The sequence below is a fragment of the Hypanus sabinus genome, chromosome 6 (assembly GCF_030144855.1).
Source record: "Hypanus sabinus isolate sHypSab1 chromosome 6, sHypSab1.hap1, whole genome shotgun sequence".
Classification (NCBI taxonomy): domain Eukaryota; kingdom Metazoa; phylum Chordata; class Chondrichthyes; order Myliobatiformes; family Dasyatidae; genus Hypanus; species Hypanus sabinus.
In genome coordinates, this window is record NC_082711.1 from 69757634 (window position 1) to 69780071 (window position 22438).

The following is a 22438-nucleotide window of genomic DNA, read 5'->3' on the forward strand; positions in this document are numbered from 1 at the left end:
TACCTTAACCAGAAGAACTGTAGAAATTCATAAAGTGACATGCTACCATATTCTCAGGAGTCATTAGGGATGAGTAATAAATGCTGGTCTTGCCAGCAAGGGCTGAATTCTGATAATGACTTGTCTAATTCAATGGGAAACGTGGAACATAGAACAATACAGGACAGGAACAGGCTCTTCATCCTATGATGTTAACTGAAAGTTGTATCAGGAGACTGCATTATCTTGTGTGAAAGCCAAAAAGACAAAAGGTCTCAGTTTTATTTTTACATCATACCATGAGCTAATTCAGCATCTTTGAAGCCAAATTTCCTTTTCTACTGATTCATGCTGGATTCCGTGATATGATTTCTTTTATTTTAATGCTGCAGTTTTATATTGTGATCTGACCATCACTGGCAAATCCAGCATTTATTGTCCATCTGTATTTGCCCCTCAAGTGGATTTTGTTAAGCAATTTCAGAGGTACTTGAGAATTAAACACACTGGCCTAGAGAATCATACATGCCAGATAGTGACAGATCCACCTTGAAAGACACTTGTGTGATGGGTTTTGATGATAACCTGGTAATTTATGTATGGTCATCATTATTAACAAATCTTTTTCAAATTCTAAGATGTTAGTTGAATTTAAATTCCACACTTGCTATAGTGGAATTTGAACTTTGGTTGTTCGTTCTGGCCTATAGATTTCTAGTCCAGTAATTTAATCCGTGTGTGTTCAATGCTGACTAACCATTTGTGAATAATTAGAGGATTTAAAAAAAAATTATTTATAGGTGGCTCGATGTATCTTTTATCACCTCATTTCCTTTTGCAGCTTCATGCTCAACTTTACTGTGTGAAATACAAAGAAAGTATGCGCATTAAGAAAAATTCTTTGAAATATTGGCTTACATATGGGACTTTTTTATTATTGAATATGATCCTGTTGACACACGGGATCTAAATCGAAGTGGGAGCACAGGGTTTGACTTGGTTTCAGTACTTGAGTAAGTATTTTGTCTACTGAGGATGCAAAATAGAATCTGTTGGTTTAAAAAAAACAAATTATTTCTTCTTACTCCCCAGTGTACAGCAGCCAAAAAATATTGCTGGTATGTGGATGCAGGATATCCCACCTATTTTATGTAAGTATTTTAGAGCTTAATGTATGTTTTCTTATAGTATGTCACACTGTTAATGCTGCTCAAATACAGCAGTCATAAATACCTGGACAGATGAAGATTCTAGTTGGTTGTTTAAATTTAAATATTTTCCTAGTGTAAAATATGAAATATGGAGAGTTCAGTTCTAAATTATAGGTTATGTATATTAATATAAATGATTTGTCCTTTATTAGTATGCCTATTTGGAACTTCATACTCGGGTTTATCTGTGGTTTTAGGGGTTGAGGCATAAAGCAACAATGTATTGCTATAGGTTACATCCTCAAGTCATCTTACTCTTTTGGTAAGATGAATGCTGATGTGGTATATAATCATTAAAGGGCTTGCTGAGAAATTGAAAAGTTTGCTCGTTGTCACCAGTATTAATTGAACCCACAGGCTAACAGTCCTAACAGTCTGTGTGCTATCTCTGTAAGATTATGCACAAAAGAAGATTGAAAGGAAAATGCCCTAGATACACCTTAGATGAAAATGTTAAGTCACCTCCTCTATGTGGAAAATTCCTCATTAAAACTGCTTTCTCGGTGAAATTTTTTAATGGAATTTGCTGACACTATCTTGTTTTCAATACTAAAGCACACTTACACAATCCTGTCTTGTTTCTGCCAATCCTGTGTTGAAATCAGTCCTTTTACTGTGTTGCTCTCCTTGTGTGTGAAGAATGAAGTACATATTTCAGCAGTAAGTCATTCTCCACTCAACGGAACACAGGAGTTAGGATATAAATATCCAAGCTCCGGGTGCTTTATTTGGGCAACACTGTCATTACAATTGAGTAAGAATAAAAAGATTATTTTGATGGCACAAATAAACAGGTTTTTGTAAATGTGCTTCAGTCTGACTGAAAAACTCCGCTGAAACTACATGGCTGCCCTCATGTGGTCCAACAGAACTTCAAATTTAAGGTCAGCAGCACAAATAAAAGTTGGCAGGGCAATATTTAAAAATAAAGGCCTGAACATTCATCTGTATCCTTTTTTGTATTGAGAACCTCTAATCAGACTGTTATCTCTCAATAACAGACTTTTGAAGAGAAGCTTGCCTTTGCTCTTATGTTTGGCCTTGTGACCCAGCTAGGTTAAGCTGGTCTTCCATGCCTCTGTCATAACTTCAGAAACACTACTGAGCAGCCAACTGAACTGAACAATTGTATCCATTTTTGGTGAGAGCAGAGCATTAGCCACCTTGACCTATTAAAATACAGATCCTTTGTAGCTGAGAAGTAATAAACTACTTCTGTCAAGTTTGCTTAAGGGGATATTTAGCAATTCTTCTTTGTACGCTGGCTAAGGTGTAATAAAGCAATGATATTTGTTAACCAGCTGAGGTTCAGATTGATGTCTTCCCCTGAAAGATTTCACGTGCCAGTGCTAGCAATATTTCACTGCTGCACTTGTTACTGTTTGCTTATCTAATATTTTAAATTCTGTAGTGGAATTGAAATTGCAGTTTCCTAGTTTGAGACAGAGTGCTTAAAAACTAGGAAGAACATTGGTGTTTGCACCACATGATGAAATAATCAGGAATAAGACTGGCTGTATTGTCCTTAAGGACTTTATGTTGGCATAAAAAATGAGATTGATCCACATAATACATTAGCTATTATGTTGCTAAAATATTATCCAATAGCTAAAATATTATCCAATATTTTCGTAGCTGTCGTGCATATGAAGATTGCTGTGGTACGAGATGCTGCATGCGAGCATTCTCTATTCAACGATTATGGTATTTTTGGTAAGTTTTTGTGTGATATCTTACGCTTGGATTTGGTGTAATCAAATGCGAGGGGGAAGAAGCCGTCAATCAATATCTGCAAATCTTAGCAGTTTTTGATACAGTCCGAAGTAAATTTATTATCAAAGTACATATATGTCACCATATACAACCTTAACACTAATTTTCATGTGGGCATATTCATTAAATCAATAACAGAATAATAACTATAATAGAATCAATGAAAGACATCATTAACTTAGGCATTCAACCAATGTGCATAAGACAACAAACTGTGCAAATACGAAAATAAAGAAATAATAATAGCAAATAAATAAACAATGAATATTGAGAACATGAGATGAAGAGTCCTTGAAAGTGAGTCCATAGCTTGTGGGAACATTTCAATGATTGGGCAAGTAAAGTTATCCCTTTTGGTTCAAGAGCCGGGTGGTTGAGGGGTAATAACTGTTCCTGATTCTGATGGTGTGAGTCCTAAAGCTTCTTGATGGCAGCACTGAAGAAGGGTGGTGGGGGTTCTTGATGATGGATGCTGCTTTATCATGACAACGCTCTGTGTTGACATGTTCAATGGTGGGGAGGTATTTACCTGTGATGGACTGGGCTGTATCCACTACTTTTTGTAGGATTTTCCATTCAAGGTCATGGGTGTTTCATACCAAGCTGTGATGCAGCCAGTCAGTATACTCTCCACCATGCATCCATCAAAGTCTGTCAAAATTTTAGATTTCATGCAGGATCTTCGCAAACTCCTAAGTAGAGGCACCACAGTGCTTTCTTCATAATTGCACTTGTGTGCTGGCCCGGGAGAGGTTCTACGAAATGATAACACCAAGGAATTTAAAGTTGTTGACTCTCTCCACCTCTGATCCTCCAAGGACTGGCTAATAGATCTCTGGTTTCCTCCTGAAATCATAATCGGCTCCTTGGTCTTCCTGACATTGAGAGATTGCTGCTGTGGCATCACTCAGCCAGATTTTATGCTGATTTACTTTGACAGTGGAGTCATCAGCAAACTTGAATTGGAGCTGTGTTTAACTACACAGTCATAATTGTAAAGTGAGTAAAACAGAAGGCTAAGCACAGAGCCTTGAGGTACACCTGTGCTGATGGAGATCATGGAGGAGATGTTACCAATCCAAAATGACTTTGAGATCTGCAGGTGAGGAGATCAAGGATCAAATTGCACAAGGAAGTATTGAGGCCAAAGTCTTGAAGCTTATTGATTAATTTTCAGGGGATGATGGAATTGAATGCTGATTCTTTGTCAATAAAGAGTATCCTGAAGTATGTATCTTTGTTGTCCAGATGTTCCAGGGTTGAGTGAAGAGCCAATGAGATGGCATCTGCTGTGGACCTATTGCTCCAAATTGGAGCAAATTGGCAAATTTGGACTGCCTACCAAAACTTGCCTACTGAATTTGGTAGGCAAATTGGAATGGACCCAAGTTATTTCTCAGACAGGAGTTGGTTTCATCACCAACCTCTCAAAATAACTTCATTGTGGATGTAAGTGTTACTGGATGATGGTCATTGAGGCAGGCTACCACGTTCTTAGGCACCAGTACAAGTGAACCTTGCTTGAAGCAGGTGGGTTCCTCAGATTGCCGAAGTGAGAGGTTGAAGATCTCAGTGAACAGCCAGTTGATCAGCACAGGTCTTTAATACTTAGCCAGGTAACACATCTGGGCTGGATGCTTTTCGTGGGTTCATCCTCCTAAAGGCTGCTGGCATGTCATCCTCAGAAACTGAAATCACCGTATCATCGGGTTGTGGAAATTTGTGATGATCCCTATTTATTTTGCTAGTCAAAGTGAGAATAGAAGGCATTGAGCCTATCTGGAAGCAAAACCCTGTTGTCACCTATGTCACTTGATCAAAGTTTATAAGAGGTGATGACATTCAAGGTCTGCCACACTGATGAGCATCCTTCATTAATTCAAGTTTAGTCTGGAATTGCAACTTCACCCGTGAGATGGATTTCCAGAGATCATGCCTGGACCTCTTGTAACTCTCTTAGCCAACAGCCTCTGATCTGGCCCTCATCAGATTGCAGATCTCTCAGTTCATCCAGGGCTTCTGGTTGGAGAAGACCCTGAATGATTTTGTGGGGATACAGCTGTTTTTATAAAGACAATGACAACCATGGTGTATTCATTCAGATGCACAGATGAGTCCTTGAACACAGCCCAGTCCACCAACTCATAGTTGCTCTTTTACCTCCCGCAATCACCTCTTTGTTGTCCTGAACTCTGGAGCTTTGCTCTTTAGTCTCTGCAGAGATGTGGTCTGGTACTGGAACAGTAGGCATTCCTTATCTACACTATGAAACATCAAAATATTTATTCGCAGGCAGTCAGCTTTGTACAATGAAGTCTATTACGGATCAACTTTTGATTTAGCTGAATACATAGCCTTTAATATCTTACTGAATTGTTATACTTATAAAACTGAGTTGTACTTTCTAGCTAATTACATAAAAGCATGATGTTGTGCACAGGTTTTGTGTGAATAACATCTAGGTTCCTTAGACCCTAGGGCATGAGGACATAATACGAAGTACAGATTTGTTTTTATTGGAGGAAAAACTGGAGGGAAAATGCTTAACTGAGGGTGTGATCTGGATCTCCCAAAGTTCTATGAGTACTTGGATGAAGACAATGGAAGAGTAGAATTGAGGGAAAGGGATTAATCCAAAGTTTACTTTGGGTTTGTATAGACATAAAGGATGAGGGAAAGAGGCCCAAGGAAACAACCTGAGTGTTTTCCTTAAATGTAAGTAGAAAAATAGAGGGCTATGGGTAAAGCCTAGGTAGTTCTAAGGTAGGGACATGTTTGGCACAGCTTTGTGGGCTGAAGGCCCTGTATTGTGCTGTAGGTTTTCTATGTTTCTATGGGTTTTTTTTACTGCCTTGGAAATGTTTTGTCATTCTTCCTTTTATAACAGTGTTGAAATCCTGGATCCACTGAGACAAGGGGATTGACAGTAATGAATGGTAGCTTTGCCAGTGGCATCCACGTACCATATAATTTTATAAAATGCTTGTGCATGATTCCTTTTGCTATTCACAGGTTTCTTTTAATGATGGGGGTCCTATTTTGTTGCGGAGCTGGTTTCTTCATTCGGAGAAGACTGCATCCTCCTCAAATGACCGATGACCCTCCCTTTACAGTGGGTTTCACCAGGCAACCTGTTAACACAACTGGTTGTCAGACTACAGGAAGTAAGTATTAAACACTCAAATTCTAGGAGTAAATTTGTGCCGATGAGTAATCACATTTCTGTTGAACATTGTTCTGTCTACAAAATAGAACACAAAGAAAATTGTCCAGAGCAGTGAAGTACCTGCATACCTAAAATCTGGTTGATCTTGGACCAAGCAGTTCTGTTTCCATTGAGTATTAACCAAATACAACTGTAACTGCCTGTTTACTCAGAAAGAGAATCTGCTTGGGAACTCAGTATCTGTGGAGGAAAGGAACATTGCAGGTTGATAATCTGATTCAGTACTGAGTGGAAAATTAAGATGGTCGTTATAAAAATGGGGTGTGGTGAGAGGAACTAAAGCTGATTGGGTAAGGAGGGGTGGAAGATGACAGGCAGGTAGTAGAGGAAGGAAAAAGGGTTGAAGTTAGGAGTTAGTGAAAGATAGAGGGGGAAAGGAGAGGCAGATCAAGTGGGGGGTGGGGAGAGGTGAGTGTGGAGATTGGAGACAGCTGCTGGAGGGAGTTAACAGGACAAAAAGGGCTACCTGAGCTGTACTCTGATAAATATAGGTGGTGAAAATGGTAAAACAAAGAACCATTAGGGAAAGGTGAGTGGCACTTGGAACCAGAAGCAGAAAGAGGAGGTAGGCGAATGTGGTTGCACAGTGTAGTGAATGGATAGAACCAGGAAGGGGTGAGGTGGGTGGGATGGTTTGAGGAGGTACTAGAGAAAGATGACAATAATTGGGAGACTGGAGGAGAATTGGAAGGAGAGAGAGAGAGAGGAGACAAATGCTTAATATCTGTCATTGTCAAGATCTTACAACTATATACAATTTGTATAAATTTGATAATTTTGCTGATGACAAAAATAGATAGGAAAATAAATTGTGAAGAGCAATGAAGGGAAGAAGTTGAGTGGAAAAAATATTAGCACATAGGCTCCCAACCTTTTTTATGTCATGGACCCCTACCATTAATGGAGGTGTTCGTAGACCACAGGTTGGGAGTCCCTGATTTAGTATGCAGACATGGAGACTATGATAGCTTAACTGAGTGGACAAATATCTAGTAAGTGAAACAATATGAACTTGCCCATTTTGGCAAGAAATTCTTTTTAAAAAAGAGCTTCTATTAAATAGAGATGCAAGAGTTCAAGTACTAGAATATCTGAATGAATTATTCAGAAAGGCCTAGTTTCTGTGTACTCGAGGAATTTTTTTTTAAATTAACAGGGAGATGCAAAATCTGGAAGTTTGTTTGAGTTATATGGGGCAATTGTGAGACTACTTCAAGGCTACTCTGTGCATTATTGTTTGTATTTAAGGAAACGTTATGTACTGGAATCAATTCAAAGATTCATTATCAGCTTAATACCTGGAATGGGCAAGCTATTCTTAGTTAAAAACATAAGAAGTAGGAGAAGGAATAGGCCATCCAGCCTGTCAAGTCTGCTGCACCATTCAATAAGATCATGGCTGATCTGACCATGGACTCAGCTCCAGCTAACTATCTTTTCTCCATAACCTTGAATTTCCCTACGATGCAAAAATTTCACTATTTAAAGCTAATTAATACAGTAGCTTCTACCGCTTCACTGGGCATGGGCAGAGAATTCTATAGATTTACTATTCCCTTGGAAAAGCAGTTTCTCTTCCTCTGTTCTAAATCTATTCCCCCAAATCTTGAGGCTATGTCCTCTAGTTCACATCTTCTACTAGTAGAAACAACTTTCCTTACCCTATTATGGCTTATATTATCTATTGCTTTCATAATTTTATGTTTCTCTAAGATCCACTTGAGTATTATACCAGGTGACACAATGCCTCCTCATACTGTTGGTTAAACTCATTTCCAGAATTAACCTCGTGAACTTCCTCTGTACCAACGCCAGTGTATCTTTCCTCAAATAAGGATGTTCTCCAGCCTGACCCACTACACTGCAGAGTTGCAGCAGAACCTCCCCGCTCTTAAATTCAATCACTAGCAATGAAGACCATCAGATACAAGAGTAGAGTTAGGCCATTCAGCCCATCGAATCTGCTCTGCCATTCCATCATTGCAATCATTCAATGATCGCTGGATGGCCTGGATCTGTCGTGGTTTCTTGTGCTCCACAAACGACCAGGAGACGCAGAAGATTCTTCAAGAAGGGTTAACCTTTAATTTGCAAATCAAAGTTGAGACGGTCATTGAGCTAGTCGCTGATTGCCCACCGATCTTTGTACATAGCATTTTTAATAGCAATCTCCTGGTTTAGTTGCATTAGCATATCCAATCAGTCTACAGTTGCGTATCACAAGTACATCCGCCACTATTGTTTCTACCCATTGACTTAATCATGTTCTAATCTACATCTCTTAGCTACCTCTTATTAACACACCATTATCTTCTACAGTCTTAAGACTTCATTCTCCTACTAAATTGGATACATGCATAGCAAATATCAAACTCAAAGCTGACTACATAGTTTTGGTTACACAGCAAACAATGCATCTTTTATGCTCCAGTAGATCCTACTCAACCCCGTACACTTGCCTTTTTGCCATATCAACAAGATCATCCATCTTATTTCTTATAATACGCACATTTAGATACTACACCTTGAGTACTGTTTTTGCTGTCCTTTCTGATTCTGCATCCCTAATGATTTGATACTCAGCCTGTTGGCTGCAACTAACTCCTTCCTGACAGTCTGTGTGCTATCTTTACTTTTTTATCATCCATCCTTTCCTGAGTCCCTTCACTCCGGTTCCCACCCCTTTGCCAAATTAGTTCAAACCCTCCCCAACAATTGTAACAAACCTGCCCGTGAGAATATTGGTCCCCCTCGGGTTCAGGTGCAATCTGTCACTTTTGAACAGGTTATACCTCCCCCAGAAGAGATCCCAGTGGTCCAAGAACCTGAAGCCTTGCCCCCTGCACCAGCTTCTTAGCATTGTATTTATCTGCCAAATCATCCTGTTTCTACCCTCACTGGCGTGTGGTACAGGCAGAAATCCTGAAATTACTACCCTGAAGATTCTGCTTCTCACTTTCTACATAGCTCTAAATTCTCTTTTCTGGATCCATGATGCCACTTTTAATGAATTATGCACCTGTAGAATTATGTTCTACAGGGCTTCTAAGTGCCCTACTGCCCTGGTTGGTCCTACTGACGAGCAACACCTTGTACTTGTCTACATTAAATTTCATCTGAAATTTTACAGCCCATTTTTCCAGCTGGTCCAGATCCCTCTGCAAGCTTTGATAGACTTCTTTGCTGTCCACTGCACCACTAATCTGTCATCCACAAATTTGCTGATCCTGTTAACAACATTATCATGTAGATTGTTAGTATAGATGACAAACAACAATGGACCCAGCACTGACCTGTGGCACTCCACTAGTCATAGGCCTCCAGTCAGAGACAACAATCTACTATCACTTTCTAGATTCCCCCACAAAGACAATGTCTAATCCAGTTTACTACTACATCTTTAATTCCAAGGGACTGAACCTTCTTGACCAACCTTCCATGCAGGATCCCTTGCCTTCTATTGACTCTGTCCATTTTCTGAGTAAATACAGATGTAAAAAATCCATTTAAGAACTGCCCCATCACTTTTGGCTGCACACATAGATTACCGATCTGTTCTTCCATCGGACCAATTTTGGCCCTTGCAACCCTATTGCTCTAACGTATCAGTAGAAGCCCTTAGGATTCTCTTTCACCTTGTCTGCTATAACATCCTCATGACTTTTAGTCTTCCTGATTTCTTTATTAAGTGTTCTTTTATATTTGTTACACTGAGGTACCTCATTTGTTCCTACCTGCTTATAGCTGGTTTGCACCTTTTCTGTAACCTTCTTAACCAATACAAAGTTCCCTAATACTGTTTCCTTGCCTTTTATTCCAACACATACATTTCCCACTTACTAAGTATACTTTTGCCAGAAAACTGCCTATCCCAATCCACATTTGCCAGATCCTTTATGATACCATCATAATTTGCCTTTCACCAATTTGGAATCTCAACCCAAGGACCAGATCTATCCTTTTCTATAATTGTCTTGAAACTATGGCATGATCACTAGATGCAAAGTGTTCTCCTACACAAACTTCTGACACTTGTCTTATCTCATTTCCTTATAACAGATCAAGAATCGCACTCACTCTAGTTCAGATCTCTATACATTGATGAAGGAAACTTCCCTGAACACATTTGACAAACTCTGTCCCACCTAGTCCTAGTACAGCATGTGTATGTGTATCCCACTCAGTATGTGGAAAGTTAAAACTGCCTACTATCACAACCTTGGGTTTCTCGCAACTCAGAACATTAGTCCCACAACTGCTCGACCGTCTGATCCGGCAGTGTGGTTCTCAGCTCCCTCAACGCTAGTTTAAACTCTCTCTCTCTCTCTCTCTCTCTCTCTCTCCCCCCCCCCCTTCCCCCCACCAGTGCAGTACTAATAAACGTTCCTGCTATGATATTAGTCGCCCTCCAGTTTGGGTGCAAACTGTCTCTTCTGTACAGGCCCCACCCTCCCTGGAACAGAGCCCAAAAGCCTAAGCCCTCCTTCCTACATCAACTCGATAGCTACATGTTAAACTGTATGCTCTTCCTATTTTTGGCCTCACTAGCTCATTGGCATGGGTAGGTAGCAATGCTGAGATCACAACCATGGAGGTCCTATCCTTTAATTTACCACTAAACTCCCTGCGCTTACTGTGCTAAGACAGAGCCTCATCTGTCTTCCTACTTCTGCCATTTGTACCTTCATGAACCGTGACCTGTGGCTGCTCAACTGCCCAATTAAGAATGCTAAGGACTTTATCTGAGATGTCCCAGACCCTGGCAAATAGGAGACAACATACCATCTGAGAATCTTGTTCACATCTAAGAATCTCCTTTCTGTTCCCCTAACAAATCCCCTATCACCACAGCTTGCCTCTCCTCCTCCCCCCTCCCCCAGTCTCCCTCCTTTCTGAGTCATGGAGCCAGACTCCATGCCAGAGACCTGACCACTGTGACTTTCCTCTGCTAGATCATTCTCTTTCTCTTCCCCCCCCCCCCCCCCCGACCCCAACAACAGTATCTTAAGTGGTATACCTGTTGTTGATGAGGATGGCCTCGAGTACTCTGCACTGGCTGTTTAACCCTCCTGACCCTCCTGATTGTCACCCAGTTTCCTGTATCCTGCATCTTGAGTGTAACTACCTCTGTATGTGGCCTGTCTGTCACCCTCCCAAATGAACCGGAGTTCATCCAGTTCCATCTCCCAACTCCTTAACAGTGTTAAAAGCTGCAGCTGGATGTACTACTTGAAGGTGAAGTCACCTGGGACCCTGCCTGACATCCCCATTGCTCTAGCTGTGCAATTATAAAGAAGGAAACAATAAACTGAAAAAAAAAATGTACCTCCCGCTTTTCTTGGGAGACTCCATCTCCTATCACATCTAACAGGAAGTGTTGAGAGAAACCATAGGAACATGGCACCCCCTTGATATATGGAATAGGTGTTGTCAGACCCCAGCTAAGGCTTGCACTTATCCTGCGGCCCAAGTTTCAGCCATGAGCCCAGCATTTATGTTCCATAACTTCATTGCTTGACTGAGCCCACATAATACCAGCTATTGTTGCATTTATCACCAAGTATACTGTTTACTCTTTGCTTCACATGAGCCAGGAATTCCATTGCACTGTGGTGTACATGACAAAAATCTAATCTGAATCAGAATCCTCACAGGCTGTCTCTCCACACTAATTGCTGCCGTGCTCATGATGTAATAACATGCAGTAGAGTGGCAGATAGGAATTTGCACTTGGTTCCTCCTACATCAATAATTTATCTCTCAAGATAATGCTATAATGGTCCATTTTAGCTTATTCAATTTTCCCCTGGAATATATTCTGACACTACAAGGTATAAATGTATGAATTGAAGTTGTCCATAGCAACCCCTTAAACCTGTTCTTGCATTCAATTAGATTGATCGAATATTTGACTCCCAATTTAATTTTCTGCCAAATCCATACAACTTTGACTTCTCTTGTACAGAAACGTACAGTATCTCTGCCTTTAATAAATTTTCTACTTTTCCAGTATGCTCGGTAGAAAAATTATAGTAAATTGCCACTAAATTTATTCTCCTGTTTGAGGCTGAACTTTTCTGAAGTCCTGTATTTTCCCATCCTCAAGGGAAACATTCTCACAGTAGAATCTTGTTTCAATGAGGTTTTTAATGCTGGAGAATGGAAGTCCAATCTGCTCATCTTTCAGCACAAGTCAGCCCCCTAATTTAAAGAATCCATCTGTTGAAACTTCACTGAATTGGCTTAAAGTATAGGGCCTATAAAAAGTATTCATGTATTCATCCCCCCCCCCCCCCCCCGGGAAGTTGTTGTTTTATTATTTTACAGCATTGAATCACAGTTGATTTAATTTTGCTTTTTTTTACACTGATCAACAGAAAAAGACTTATGTCAAAGTGAAAGCAGATGTCTGCGAAGTGATCTAAATTAATCACAAATATAAAACAAAATAATTGATTGCTTAAGTATTCACTCTTTTCATGTCAGTATTTAATAGATGTACCTTTGGCAACAATTACAACCTTGAATCTGTGTGGATAGGTCTCTATCAGCTTTGCACATCTGGACACTACAATTTTCCCCCCCATTCTTCTTTACAAAACTGCTAAAGCTCTGTCAGATTGCATTGGGACCTTGAATGAACAGCCCTTTTCAAGTCCAGTCACACATTCTCATTTGGATTGAGGTTGGCCACTCCAGGACATTAACTTTGTTGTTTTTAAGCCATTCCTGTGTAGCTTTGGCTTTATGCTTGGGGGTCATTGTCTTGCTGGTAAACACATCTTCTCTCACGTCTCTGTTCTCCTGTAGACTGCATCAGGTTTTCTGCCAGGAGTCTTTTTCTGTTGATCAGTGTCAAAAAAGCCAAATTAAATTCACTGTAATTCCATGTTATAAAACAATAAAACATGAAAACTTCGGGGGGGTGGGGGTGAATACTTTTTATAGGCACTGCATATTGTCTATAAGCCAGTCAAAACTTCACAGTTTTCTAGGTATGATCCCAGCAGAAAGATTGCCAAAACTTCATTTGATGTATTATTCAATTCTCCTTGCAATAAAGCCTAACATTTTATTTGCCATATCTCCATGCTAACTTAGTACAGTATGTGGCACCCTGAATATTGATAGTAGTCTAGTGTTGCTTGTGGACCATTGTTATTCAGTGGAAAATCTCTTGTTTTCTTTCTTATCACATCCTATTTGTTATCCTTTTGGTGAATGTTCCTATCTCCTTTGAAAAGCTCAGAATTTCCTGCCCATCCTTCTGCACACAATATGCTGTCAATTTTAAGTTAATGCTTGCACTACTGATTCTTCATGCATCCCACTTATTACAACATTCTAACTGCAAATAACCTATTTTTCCCTAATTTGTTTTCTATTACAAACTGATCTCCAGCCATGCTCATATTGCACTTAATCTCACAAACCTTTATCCTTGGTGTTAACCTTTTGTGACACCTACTTTATCCACGCACACAGCCATTGGCTCTAACATTTTAAAACCTGTAGTGTATTGCCTAATCATTCCCTCCAAGAATCAGTTTCTGAATATTTGAGCGGGGCACGACTGCGCAAGCACGTGGAGGTCAGCCAGTGAGAAAAGCGAGAAGAGTTTAAAAAGAAGACAGATTTATACAGTGGGCATAAGAGTAGAGGGAGACAAGAGTAGGAAGGCTTTGGTTCAACGGGGCTTCGGCGATAAAGGGTCGAGGTGAGGTAGGTTATCAGTGTAGAGTACTGTGTGTAGTATGTGTGTGAGGCCAGTTTTCTGTGCTCTGTGCCAGATGTGCGAGGTCCCGGAGACTCCCAGCCTCCCGGACGGCCACATCTGCACCAGGTGCATTGAGCTGCAGATCCTTGGGGACCATGTTAGGGAGCTGGCGATGCAGCTCGATGACCTTTGTCTGGTCAGGGAGAGTGAGGAGGTGATGGACAGGAGCTATAGGCAGGTAGTCACTCCAGGGCCTAGGGAGACAGGTAAGTGAGTAACAATCGGGAGAGGGAAGGGCAAGAGGCAGATGCTAGAGAGTGTCCCTGTGGCTGTCCCCTTTAACAATAAGTACTCCTGTTTGAGTACTATTGGTGGGGGGGGGGGGGGGAGGGCGGACTACCTGGGGGAAGCAACAGTGGTCATGCCTCTGGCACAGAGTCTGGCCCTGTGGCTCAGAAGGGTAGGGGAAGGAAGAGGATGGCAGCAGTGATAGGGGACTCTATAGTTAGGGTAAAACAGGTGATTCTGTGGACACAGGAAAGAAACTCAGTTGGTAGTTTGCTTCCCAGGTGCCAGGGTCCGGGATGTTTCTGATCGCATCCACGATATCTTGGCATGGGAAGGAGAATAGCCAGAGGTCGTGGTGCATATTGGTACCAACGACACAGGTAGGAAAAGGGAAGAGGTCCTGAAAGCAGACTACAGGGAGTTAGGAAGGAAGTTGAGAAGCAGGACCTCAAAGGTAGTAATTTTGGGATTACTGCCTGTGGCACTCGACAGTGAGTATAGGAATAGAATGAGGTGGAGGATAAATGCGTGGCTGTGGGATTGGAGCAGGGAGCAGGAATTCAGATTTCTGGATCATTGGGACCTCTTTTGGGGTAGGTATGACCGGTACAAAAAGGACAGGTTGCATTTGAATCCCAGGCGGACAAATATCCTAGCAGGGAGGTTTGCTCGGGCTGTTGGGGAGAGTTTAAACTAGAATTGCTGGGGAGTGCAATCGAACTGAAGTGACGGAGGAACAGGAGGTTGGCTCAGAAATAGAGAAAGCTTGGAGATAGTGCGAGAGGGAGAATAGGCAGGTGATAGAGAAGGGACACGCTCAGACCAATGGTGGATCGGCATTTGGAGCTATGATGTTGTGGCCAATACAGAGACTTGGATGGCTCAGGGACAGGAATGGTTACTTCAAGTGCCAAGCTTTTATATGTTTCAGAAAGGACAGGGAGGGAAGCAAAGGAGGTGGGGTGTGGCACTGTTGATCAGCGATAGTGTCACAGCTGCAGAAAAGGAGGAAGTCATGAAGGGGTTGTTTATGGAGTCTCTGTGGGTAGAAGTCAGGAATAGAAAAGGGTCAATAACTGTACTGGGTGTTTTTTTTATAGACTACCCAATAGTAACAGGGACATCGAGGAGCAGATAGGTAGGCAGATTCTGTAATAATAACAGGGTTATTGTGGGAGATATTAATTTCCCAAATACTGATTGGCATCTCCCTAGAGTGGGGGGTTTAGATAGGGTGGAATTAGGTGTGTTCAGGAAGGTTTCTTTGACACAATATGTAGATAAGCCTACAAGAGGAGAGGCTGTACTTGATCTGGTATTGGGAAATGAACCTGATTAGGTGTCAGATCTCAGTGGGAGAGAATTTTGGAGACAGTGATCACAGTTCTATCTCCTTTATCATAGCATTGGAGAGGGATAGGAACAGACAAGTTAGGGAAACGTTTAATTGGAGAAAGGGGAAATATGAGGCTATCATGCAGGAACTTGGAAGCCTAAATTAGAAACAGATATTCCAGTAGACATCCATGAATTAACACAAGCTGATGATCAGACTGAGAACTCATTGATCAAACCTCACTGGTCACTGTGTAAACTTGCTGAAACTTGAAAGGAAACCTATTTTTCTTTCTAATTTTCTAGTATATTTAAAAATAATCTAACTTGCTGACAATGTTTTTCTGGCTTAAATGCTACTTTTAAAATTTACTCAAATTATAAACCTAAAATGTGTAATTATGTTGTAATAATCACCAAGTCTGTCTTTATTTTATAGAAGTTAGAAGATCTACTTGTAGAGAATTCATGCTAGCTGTATTTAGACAGTTTTTGTAGTTTTGGAGAGTGGCAATCTCAGGCTACTGCTGAGGTATTGCTGATTTGTTACATGAAACTTAATTCAGATTGCATGTACAGGTCTGTGCTAAAGTCTTGGGCACATGTAAATAGCTGGAACATGTCACAAAATACTGGAGGAGCTCAGCAGATCAGGCAGCATCTTTGGAAGTGAATAGATAGTTGATATTTCAGGCTGAGACCCTTGATAAGATACTCCAGCATTTTGTATGTTGGGTTGGATTTCCAGCATTGCAAACTTTCTCGTGTTTATATATAACTAAGATGCCTAAGACTTTTGCATAGTACCTTAATAAATTTACAGTATTGTACTGCTGCCACAAAAAAACCACATTTTATGACACGTTAGTGATAAACGATTCTGATACGGGTCTTTATTGTGGACTGAGAGTGGGAAAGGAGCAGGAAGAGGAGAGTCATGGCTGGGAAAAGGGGAAGGGTGAGGAGAGAGAGAGCAGGAAGCACCAGAGAGACGTGCTGCAATGATCAATAAGCCACTTGTTTGGAATCAAATAACCTTGCCTGGTGTCACAGGGATGGGTGTGTCTGCACCCATGCCATCCCCCACCCCAGCATTCCTTCTTTGCTACCTGTCCTACCCCTCCCCGTGGCGCTCCACCCTTACCAAACCCAACATCCTTTACTCCTGCCAGATTTACAAACTTGCTCTCTGCTCCACCATGACAAAAACAGTATTGGGTAAATAAGTGTCTATATATATCTAAGACTTTTGCACAGTACTGCAGATTGATTTCCAGAGCGTGAGTTTGACAGTATTATTTTTACACAATGGATGCATGGAATGTGGCAAGGGGTGGTGTTAGTGGCAGGTATATTAAAGGGATGTGGATAAAAGGAAATATAGGACTATGCAGAAGGGAGTTGTTAGATTGCTCGGGGTAGGTTAAAAGGTCAGCACTACAGTGTGGCAGAAGGGCCTATGCTCTGCTGTACTGCTGTGTTCTTTAGGTAATTTTTCATGTGAGTGTCATCCTTGATTATAAGATATTTTTCCTATTTTCTTACAGATACTCAGAGTGGAATGCAATATTATACAGAACCTGGAGCACCTGTTGTTAATCCCATTGCCTCAACTTTCCAAATCCAGCCAAATTTTCCTCTCCTCAACCCAGCCTACCCACCCCCACCAGCATATTGCAATCAGCCACCCCCTCCCTATGAGCAAGTTGTAAAAACTACAAATAAGCAATCAGAGAGATAAACATTCGATTTCAGCAAACATCACAGTTGCCGATTTTTACCTTTTTATAGACAGTCTGGAGAGCTGCAAATCTTCAGTGATATGTGCTTGACCTCAGTACACCCTAGGAGTTGCATTTAGCTCTGCTTTTGATAAGTTAATATACTGTAGTGACTTAAGCATGTATGATCAGGAATTTAAAGAAAATAACATGTTTTATTTGAAAACTGAAAATTTATATTGGGATTTTGGAAGAAACTGTGCATCAGATTCTGCAGAGATTATCTAAACTGCTTTTCCCGATGATGGTTACAAGTAAATTGTCTTCCTTTTGAATATTTGACAGTTTTTGATTTGATTAAAATAGAAGAAAAATCATTCTCAGTTTAACTGGACTTGTTAATCAGCATACTGGTTAGCTAAGCAGAAGACATTCAATTTTTATGATGTATGTTGATAACTGCTAAAGTCATTGAAAATAGATTGAAATGTTTTATGGATTAACATTTCATTTTAGTCTTACAGTGCCTTTTAAAAGTATTTAGTTCCCAAACCTTTGTTCACATAAATGAGTATTGCAACTAGGGATTTTGATCAATTTAACTGAATTTTTATTTGTGAATCACATGTCCTTTTTTCACAGTAGAGCCCAGAAAACAGGGAAAATTGTAAACCATGAAAAGCAAAAAATTAAAAAAAGTGAAATATCAGCAGTTCAAAAGTATTCATCCCCCTTTACCGAGTACTTAAAACCACCTCTTGCAGATATTGCAGCCAATATTCTTTGTGCAAAGCTAATAGAGACTTATACAAAATGCGGTGGAGCAAGATTTGCCCATTCTTCCTTACAAAATTGCTCAGGCTGTGTCAGGTTGGTTGGCGGGCAGCAGTGGATCGCAATCTTGTGGTCTTGCCAGAGGTGTTTGATTGGGTTAAGGTTACAACTCTTTGCCACTCAAGGGCATCAATTTTCTTCATTTGAAGCCACTCCATGGTTACTCTGGCAGTGCACTTTGGGTTGATATCCTGTTGAAAGACCAACTTCCTTCCCAGTTAAATGCTTTCTAGCAGAGCTTTTTATCCAGGATCTCCTGGTATTTAGCAGCATTCATCTTCCAGTCAAATTTCCAGTCCTCCTACTCAAAAACATCCTCATAGCATGATGCTACATCCACCATACTTTACAGTTGGTATGGCGTTATCTGGCTTATCCACTTTAGTCTCTTCTGACCCCAAGACCACCTTCCACATCTTAACAGAATCTTCTAAGTGATGCTTTGTGGGCAAGTGAAGTCTTTATGGGCAAGTTTATATTTTTTTTTTAGCCAGAGCTGCTTCCTTGCCATTCTTCCATAAACACCCTACTTGTGCAAGACCTTGGAGATTGTGGAGCCATGAATTTTATCCCCAGTTGCAGCCACTGACATCTGCAGCTCATTCAATGACTGTGCCACAGTAGCCTCTCTTACAAGTGCCATTTTTCTCCAGCGGCTGAGTTTTGAGGGGTGGCCTGACCTTGGTAGTGTGTGGTTTCAAGATGGACTGAACTCCAAGATATGTTTAGTGCTTTTGAGATGGTTTTGTACTCTTCACCAGATTTATTCTTCTCTCTAATCATTTCCCTGACTTGTCTTGAACGCTTTTAGTCTTTTTTGTGGTTTGGGCTGTGGAAAATTTACCATTCTGTTGGACTTTGAGAGAGAGGGTTATTTATTCGTGAAATTATTTTTGAATTAATTGAAAACAGATGATTCTCCTTCCAGTTTTCTACATCAACAAATTGGATGAATCGGTAAGATAATAATATACCATATTGCACCTGAGGAAAGTTAGCGTAGTAATTGCATAGGGGATGAATACTTTTTCAGCCTCAATTTTGGTTTTAAATTTTTGGTAAATTGTTGACAGGTTTTGGAAATTTTGCTTTTGATTTGACATGATGCACAATGTTTTGTAGATTAGCTTAAAATCTTACTTTAATATATTTTAAATTTAGAAATTGGGACAATAAAGTATGAAATTAGTTGTGGAGGCTGAATACTTTTTCAAGGCACTGTATTTTAAATAGCACCTTGAAGGCTTTGAATAAATTTTTGTATAAGGGTTTGTCATGTGAAACACAGGTTTACAGTGGCTAGCTAGAGATGTTTACTCTAGAATATTCCATAAATGGATTATATTTAATGGCGAATGAAGAATCATTTAGTGCTTTGTAAATTTATTTCAAATAAGTAGGAAATTAGACTTAAATGGTATGACTGAGAATTTAGTAATGTTAATGCTTATTGTATTTTTGGTTTTTCATAGTGAAGTCAGTCTTGTTAATTTAAAAACCCTTAAATAATTTCTCAACATTATGGTGTTCAGAAAGATGCATGACTGTATTTGAGACTTTTTTTTTAAAGTATATCAACTGTTTCAATTTGTATATTTTTCAGTAGTTCTTCAATTTTTGGAGCCAAATGCTTGATCTCTGTATTCATGATGTTCAGTTCTATCAACTACTTGTACTAAGGTAGCCGTTTGTAAAATTTTCATTCTGAGCACCAATTTCATGTGTGATTTGTCAATTAATGGAATAGAATTTTTGATTTAATATAAAAATCTGTGTAAAAATAAATTTAGTTCTGCACTATGCTAACTGCTATATATATATATATATATGAGAAAGCATTGCTATATGTATATTAGAAAGCATTTTTAAAAGCAGCAAATACTTTTTTTACCAGTTATTTTCCCTTTTTATCAAAGGGCTTATTAATTTTGGAGGCATGAAGTTGTTCAAGAGTATGTTCTTTAATGATTTAGTTTGTTGAATTGCTATCTTATAGATAACAAAATGCTGTTTAATCCCAAGATTTCATTGTAACTAAACAATAGTAATTCTCATGCACAGCAATGAAATTTGATCTCTGAAGATCTAGTGAACAGTGCATTTAGTGATAAGGAAAGAAAAACTTCGGTAGAAAGGGAACCCCTCTATTTTCAGTCATTCTTGCTCTAATGTAGATTTTTGGATGAAGATTGAATTGGGTTCAGCTGTAAAACTTGCTATAATGTAGTTTGCTCACGTTTAATGAGCGCAAACATGAGAGAAGTTTGTTTTTGTTCTATACAATCTAGGAAGCCATTTGGACCATCCTATCAATGTTGGCTTTCTCTGTAATCTATTATCTCACCTGCCCATCAAATCCATTAAAGTTCTCCTACTCACCTATGGACTTTAAGGAACCAATTATCTTCCCAAATAGTATATCTTGTGGGAGGAAACACAAGGAACAGGTGAAGAACATGTGGTTATAAGGAGAATGTGCAAGCTTTTCACGCAGACAACATTACGGTTGGGTTCAAACCAATTTGCTGGAGAGGTAAGACAGCAATACTACCTCATGAACCATAATGGTCAAATTGTTATTTAATCTCAACACAACTCCCAAACAATAGCCCCCTTTAACTTGACAAGTCCGTGCAAATCATTTTGGTTCTCATTGGGTTTGACAGGCAGATGTTTTCATTAGTGGAAGAATCATGCAAAATAAGGGGCAGATCATTTAAAACTAGAAATCTCTCAGATAGTTGATGAATATTTGGAATTCTCTGTTGCTGAGGCTGGTAGAGGCCAAGTATTTGGGTGTATATCAGAGAAAACACATAGATTGAACAGAGGGTTATGCAGAACTGGCATAGAAAGAGTTGAGGCTAGCATAGAGTGACAATGATCACATTGACTGGCAGTGCAGACTTGAATGCTGTCATTGCCACTTACCATCTTTGAAATTAAAAACATTATTTCTGATGTGTTCCAAGGGTTAGAGAAAAATCAAGATTGCATTTAGTGCCAAATATTAATTAAACTGGACTACCTTTCTGGACAACAAATTTGGTCTTTGCAGTTTCATCCTTCCCCCAGTCCTTCCTCTACAGCTTTCAGTTAACCTTGCCTACCTCTCCCATTATCACAAAGGAGAAAATCCAAAGCACACAAAGTGCTGGAGAAACTCAGCAGGTCAGGCAGCATCTATGGAAAAGGGTAAACAGTCAACGTTTTTGGCTGAGATATTTCATCAGGACTGGAAGGAAGGGAAGCCATTAAGAAGGTGGGGGAGGAAGTACCAGACATGGGTAATGGGTGAAACAAAGAACTGGGAAGTTGATTGTTGAAGCTGGAGAAGGGAATCTTATCAGAGAAGATAGAAGACGAAGGAAGAAAGGTCTCCCATTATCAACTCAGAGTACAGTCAAACAGTGCAAAAACAGGCCCACTGAGCATCTATTTGTATTAATCTTACATTAATACCACTGTGTTGTCCTCGTGTTGCAATGAACTGCCCACTACATTTGATTTATTCTTGGCAGAATCCACGCAGTTAGTAGAGAGAATATCTGAACTCCATACATACAATATTTGAAGTCAGGATTGAATTTGGTTGCAGGAGCTGTGAAGCAGTAGCTCTACCAGCTGCACCACAATCTTCAGCCAGATTTTGTACTTGCTACCCAAAACTAGTATGTTACTTTGCTAACTTAAATCATTACAAGGCTTGGGCTTAAAGAGTAGGTACTATTTTGTTATTAGTATGCACAACACCATTTTGTGAATTCATATTATAATCCAAAGCATGTTTAAAATCCCTGTGCCCAACAGCATTCCCATTTGTCAGTGTTACTGACTTCGTCATCTCTTTCAAATTAATGCCAGGCATTTGAATTTTTTATTTTGTAGGTCGAAATGCCGTTAATCAGGGATGGCCAACCTGTGGCGCATGCAGCAAAAGTGGTGCATTTGATGATTAGAAGTGGCGCATTGCACCCCAGTGATGATAATAAAAAAGTAACCCTACTCGTGCAAAAAGTATTAACCAAAAACTGATTTTTTGAAAAAAAAGAATCTATAACAGGAATTCAAGTAGCTTAGAGTTAGAAATGGGTTTTACTGAGAATAAATCTAAAACTTAGCAATTATTTTTAGCGATTTTATTATTTCGTGTACAACTTTTGGGGAATGTTATCCTTTTTCACATTAATTTGTTTTCAACAACTACTGGCGCAGGTTTTTGCCAGTCAGCTTACAATTGACACTCAAGCGCTACGGAGTTGTGCTTTGTTCATCCTTTGTGAACATTAGCAGTTTTGTACTTGTCTGAAAATTAAGCCTTGTTTTTACATTCAGTTACCCACCACAGTGCAAA

The 22438-nt window shown here is 39.8% G+C and overlaps 1 protein-coding gene across 1 annotated transcript in view; it reads left to right on the forward strand.

Moving 5' to 3' along the window:
- The window catches only part of vopp1b (VOPP1 WW domain binding protein b), a 51115-nt gene extending 31229 nt beyond the window's left edge, over nucleotides 1-19886 (forward strand). The window contains exons 2-5 of the mRNA XM_059972376.1: nucleotides 1072-1130; nucleotides 2826-2903; nucleotides 5976-6127; nucleotides 17077-19886. Coding sequence (XP_059828359.1) covers nucleotides 1072-1130; nucleotides 2826-2903; nucleotides 5976-6127; nucleotides 17077-17270 — 483 coding nt within the window. The 3' untranslated portion in view covers nucleotides 17271-19886. The remainder of the gene's footprint in view (nucleotides 1-1071; nucleotides 1131-2825; nucleotides 2904-5975; nucleotides 6128-17076) is intronic.
- Nucleotides 19887-22438: the final 2552 nt, after the last annotated feature.